The sequence below is a fragment of the Myotis brandtii genome, unplaced genomic scaffold (genome assembly GCF_000412655.1).
Source record: "Myotis brandtii unplaced genomic scaffold, ASM41265v1 scaffold535, whole genome shotgun sequence".
Taxonomy (NCBI): Eukaryota; Metazoa; Chordata; class Mammalia; order Chiroptera; family Vespertilionidae; genus Myotis; species Myotis brandtii.
The window spans coordinates 2,946,626-2,952,324 of NW_005369964.1; the positions used below are offsets into that span (position 1 = coordinate 2,946,626).

The following is a 5,699-nucleotide window of genomic DNA, read 5'->3' on the forward strand; positions in this document are numbered from 1 at the left end:
CTGCAGGGTGCAGAGCACGGGGTCCAGTGGCTTGAGCGTGGCCTGTTCCTGCACCCCGAACCGCTGCCCGGGCACCAGCCGGAACTCCAGCCTCTGCAGCAGCTTGGCCATCACCACCTTCACCTCCATCTGCGCATGTGGGGGTGGGGGAGAGTGGGAGTCAGTGAGCACAAAGGCATGGACACTGGGGCCCAGCCCCCAGCCAGGGCAGCCCGGGCGGGGCAGGGCTCCAACTGCGTCCTGGCCCCGATCAAGACCCCACCCCTGCAGTCCCTCCGCAGCCCTGGCTCCTACCTGAGCAAACTGCTGCCCGATGCAGGAGCGCGGGCCCAGCGAGAAGGGGAAGTAGGTGAACCGGGGCCTGTGGGGAGAGAGGCGTCAGGAGACGGTGCCCGCGACGGGCGGACTGGGGTTTGCACACACTGAACACAACAGCTGCCCCTGCTGCGCTCGCTCGGCATTTTCTCACGCATCCTCCTCTGAGCCTCCCGGAGGAGCCGTCATTATCCCCGCTTCACAGATGGAGGAACTGAGGCTCAGAGAGGCAGAGCAGCCCGCCCGAGGCCCCATGTCACTTATCATTGGGCCAGCCACACATCCAGCTCTGGGCAGCCTGGGTCTGGACTCAGGGGGGTCTGTCCCTGGAGCCCGGCCCCAGCATTGCTTCAGCCCTTTCGCCTATTCATTCCCCCAGAGGGAGCCAGCGGTGTTCCCATTTCTCAGATAGGAACATCAAGGCCAAGGGAGGTGCAGTCACTTGCCCAAGGGCTTCCCAGTGTAAGGACTGGTTATAAGTATGGGCTTTAGAACCAGTCTGAGCTGGGCTCAAATCCCAGCTCTGCCACTTAGGGGCTGTGCACCCTCGGGCTGAGCTCTCTGAGCTGTGATTTCCTCCCTGTAAAAGGGGGCACGGAGGGGGTGACAGCTCCCTCACGTGGATCTGGAAGGCTACATGGGCTCGGTGGGCACGGGCAGCTCAGACCAGAGGCCCCAGGACCGTCCTTGTCCAACCAGGCCTCCCTCATGGACGGCTCACAGGGAGACTTACTTGGGTGCTTTGGGGCCGAAGCGATCTGGGTTGAAGGTCAGCGGGTCCTCAAAGTATGTGTCCATCCGGCCCATGACGTAGGTGCTGAACTGCCGGGCAGAGGCTACGCTTGTCTCTGGCTCCAAGAATCAGTACCCTCGCACCTCCCCCACCTGCTGCGGCCACCCAGTGGGGTGGTTTGGAGCCGAGTAGTCTCCCAAGCCCCACTCCTGCTCTACTCCTCCCATCCATCCCTCCACCCACACACCCATCTCCCCACCCACCCATCTGGGCCATTGTGGGACCGCACTGGCCCCTGGGAATTCTCTAAGAGGAAGAAAGGGGGTGGCCAACGTGCCCCGACCACCACCTGGTGTGCTGTGTCGTCCCACGCCTGGCCCACCCGTGGGAGCGTGACTGACCCCTATTTTCAGATGAGGAAACTGAGGCTCAGAGAGGTCCGTGATTTGCCTGAAGTCACCTGACCAGTAAATGGCCAAATTGAGACTCAAACTCAGTTCTGCTGCGAGGCCATCTCTCTCCCCATCCTGAGAGCCATTCTGTTCAACACCAGGCTTGCCTGGGGTGGGAGCTGCAGGCCCCCAGCCTTCCACCTGCCCTCATGGAGCCTCCTGGTCACCCCGATGCTCCGTGCCCTGCCCCCAGGGGCCAGGCGTGCCCCCAACCAGCCCGGGTGCCAGCCTCTGCCTCTTGCACAGAGTCCCTCAGCCGCTCTGCCCTGGCTCTGTCTCAAGGATGGAGACGGGCCTGGGACTGAGCTCTGAAAAGTGAGGGGGAGCGTCAGGCAGGGAGGGGTCTCAGTCAGCAAAGGGCGCTGACTCCGTGCCAGGGGTTTTGGCCGAACAAGTGATGTACGTTATCCTGTCGACTCTTGTCAGTAAACTGTGGCCACCAACCCCATCTAACAAGGTGGCACTGAGGCCCAGGGATCCGGGGTCTCCCCTGAGGTGACCCAACTGGGCATGTCTGCCTACTAAGGCCCACAGGGCTGCATCCCTGGATTGAGAGCCAGCCACGGGGCCCTGGCCTGCCAGATGAGAAGGCCTTCCAAAGAGATGGTCACTAAGGCAGGGTTGTTGGTGCACTAAGGCAGATGAACAGAAAAAAACAACAACCCACACACATACACACACACACACATGCGCACACACACGGATGAAGCTTTGATGCATGCTGAGAAGGTGTGGCTGAGCCCTAGGGAAGGGGTGCTCGGTGGATAGGGCTGGATTCCAGGGATTCTCCATAAAAATAGATAAAAACAAAACTGGGTCCCATTATGGGCTGAGGTGTGTCCCCCTAAAATTCATATCCTGAAGTCCTGACCCCAGAATGTGACTGTGTTTGGAGATAGGTCTTAGACGAGGTAACAAAGTTACTCTGAGGTCATTAGGGTGGGCCCTAATCCAATGCGACTGGTGTCCTTATAGGAAGAGGAGATTAGGACACAGACACACACACACACAGAAAGAGAGAGAGAGAGAGAGAGAGAGAGAGAGAGAGAGAGGCTGTGTGAGGCCACCTGCAAGCCAAGGAGACGGGCTCAGAGCCCAGCCCTACCGGCACCTTGCTCTCCGACTTCCAACCTCCTGACCTGCGAGACAGTACATTTCTGCTGTGTGAGCCCCCGGTGGTGGCGCTGTGTTATGGCAACCCCAGCTGACGAATAGGCCTCCCTACCTCACACCATACACAGGGTCAAGTCCACGTAGACAAGAACCTCACTTTCAAAAGAAAAATGTAAACTTAGAAGACAGCCCTGGCCGGTTTGGCTCAGTGGATAGAGCGTTGGCCTGCAGACTGAAGGGTCCCGGGTTCGATTCTGGTCAAGGGCACGTACCTCGGTTGCAGGCTCCTCCCTGGCCCGGGCCCTGGAGGCAACCAATCAATGTATTTCTCTCACATCGATATTTCTAGCTGTCTTTCCCTCTCTCTCCCTCTCGCCCTAAAAAGCACTGAGAAAATGTCCTCGGGTGAGGCTAGTAAATAAATAAATGAACTTAGAAGGCGATGTCAGTAGGTGTGCTGAGCTCAGGATAGGGAAGGGTTTCTTTCTTACACAAGACAAATCACCTCTCTGTGCCTCAGAGCCCTCAGCTGGGGATGGGGCACCCCGTCCAGAACCCTCCCCTGTAATCTAAACAGGACAGTGTGAAGGGGAGAGAAAGACCTCACGGGGTTACAGTGAGACCCGGATGAGAACACACAGGGAAGCCAATGAGGAGAACGGGGCCATGGACCCCCCGCCCCACCTCAGAAGGGCGCCCACATCAGCCACCGCGGGGCAGGCAGGCAGGCAGGCGGGGCCCCCACACACCAGGAGCGGGGTGTTGCCGGGGACTCTGACCCCGTCAATCAAGGTCTCCTCCTCCAGCAGGCGAAAGGTGCCCCACGCGGGCGGGTACAGCCTCAGCGACTCTTTGAGGACCTGCAGAGCCACACGCGGAGGAAGTGAGAGGAAGGGGAGACCCCAGGGGACACGGCCCAGCTCCATCTCTGCTCCCACTCCCGGCACTGACTGCGCCCCTAAGTCCAGGACTGGGTCCCGGACCCCTGCAGAGTGACCTTCACCTTTACGTTCAACCCTCATTCGACCGAAGGAGAAACTGAGGCCCAGAAGGAGAAGGGGGGTTGGCAAAGCCATAGCAGCAGAGCCCGGACCGGGAGCCAGACCTCCTCTGCACTGGGGTCCCTCCATCCTGAGTCCCCACGGCCCAGGCGAGGCCCCCTGCTCTGTCTCCCAGGGGAGAGGTGCTGGGCCTGCTCCCCAGTGGAAGCTCGGGCCTGTGGATCTCCGGCCGAGTCAGGGGTGCAAACCCAGCTCCACTCAGGGCGCGCTGTTTCCGACCTCGGCTGCATCCTGGCGTTACCTGCGAAGCCTGCCCACGCGGCTGCCCGGGGCCGCCCCCAGTGACTGTGGTGTCCTTGGTCCGGGGCAGCCTGGCCTGGGGCTGTTTTAGTCTCCCAGGGGCTCCCATGAGCAGCGAGGTCAGAGAACCCCATTCTAATGGGTTAGGGCGGCTGCAGGCCTAAACCCACGAGTCCTCCGCATCTGCCCTGAAGCGCCTGCCCGCCCCCCACACCTGGGACAGGTACTGCAGCCTCCCCAGGTCCTCGTAGTCCAGGTGCCGCTTAGAGCCGATGACCTCGTCCACCTCGGCCTGCAGCCTGTGGGGTCAAAGACAAGTTCCTCTCCAAGGACAGAGTTTTAAGAAGGGGGGGAGGTGGAAGGAAGCCTGCAGAGAGAGGTTGGGGTGCCCCACCGTGAACACTGCCCTCCCCCCCATTTTGTTTAAGACATCCCGGAACTGCCATGTCCAAACCAAGGAGCCCAAGCAATGGGAGCCGTGTCCCAGGCTCTTTACAAAGTTCATCCTCTGTGTTCGCTGCTGGGAACCGGCTGCAGGAAATCAACGCACCCCGAGCGAGGGCTTTGCACACAGGCGCCCCTCAGCCCAGACCACGGTGCCGTCAGCTGGAGACAGCGGAATGCGCGGTGCAGGGACCTGGCGAGGGAGCCTGGGGACACGCCCGTTAGGATAACATGCAACACTAGGAGTGCGTATGGGCCCCCCCACACCCACTGGGAGGGCTGTTGTCAATGACAGAGGAGAACAAGGTGGCGGATGTGGAGAAGCCAGAACCCTGGTGGGTGGGAAGGTCAATGGTGGGAAATGGTAGGGCAGTTCCTCAAAAATGAGCATGGAATTAGCATCTGACCCCGCAATCCCACCTTCGGGTGTGCGCCCAGGGGAACTGAAAGTACAAATAAATCTCTGAGCACTCATGTTTGTAGCAGTGTTATTCACCGCAGCCAAAAGGCAGAGGCAACCTCACGTCCACGGATGCCTCCACAAGAATGGCCCAGCCACACAGTGGAAGAGGACTCAGCCGTAAGAAGGAAGGACGTCCTGACACCTGCTCCCACGTGGACGCACCTTGAGGGCAGGATCTTGAGTGAAACAGCCGGTCACAAGGGACAAACAGTGCATGCCCCCTCCCCCCATCCATGCAGTGCCTGGAGAACTCGGGTGCTAGACAGAAGGTAGAATGGGGGTCACCAGAGCTTGGGAAGAGGAGGTGGGAGTTCTTGTGTGATGGGGACAGAGTTTCTGTTTGGGAAGATGGGAAGGTTCTGGGGATGATGGGGGGATGGGTACGTGACAATGTAAATCCACTTAAGGCCTCTGAGCTGCACAGTTAAAACAGTTAAAATGGTCTATTTTATGTTATATATGTGTACTTTACCATGACATTTCTAAAAAGTGGATTTGAGAAGAGGTTACAATAACATGGGGTGATGTCGTGGCAAAATACATGGTGAAATTCAGTAATTAACCATGAACTGTCTCTGGAAGGGTGGGGCCACCATGGACAGATTTATTATTATTACTAGAGGCCTGGTGAAAATATATTTTTAAAAAAACAGTTAAAACAGTCTATTTTATGTTATATATGTGTACTTTACCATGACATTTCTAAAAAGTGGATTTGAGAAGAGGTTACAATAACATGGGGTGATGTCGTGGCAAAATACATGGTGAAATTCAGTAATTAACCATGAACTGTCTCTGGAAGGGTGGGGCCACCATGGACAGATTTATTATTATTACTAGAGGCCTGGTGCATGAAAATTTGTGCACTGGAGGGGGGG

General features: G+C 58.1%; 1 protein-coding gene across 1 annotated transcript in view; it reads right to left on the reverse strand.

Annotated features, from left to right (window-relative positions):
- The window catches only part of LOC102251844 (cholesterol 24-hydroxylase), a 46,296-nt gene that overhangs the window by 24,447 nt on the left and 16,150 nt on the right, over positions 1-5,699 (reverse strand). The window contains exons 10-14 of the mRNA XM_014549052.1: positions 4,129-4,213; positions 3,363-3,473; positions 1,049-1,137; positions 295-361; positions 1-129 (exon numbers count right to left, since the gene is read on the reverse strand). Of these exons, the coding sequence (XP_014404538.1) occupies positions 1-129; positions 295-361; positions 1,049-1,137; positions 3,363-3,473; positions 4,129-4,213 (481 nt within the window). The remainder of the gene's footprint in view (positions 130-294; positions 362-1,048; positions 1,138-3,362; positions 3,474-4,128; positions 4,214-5,699) is intronic.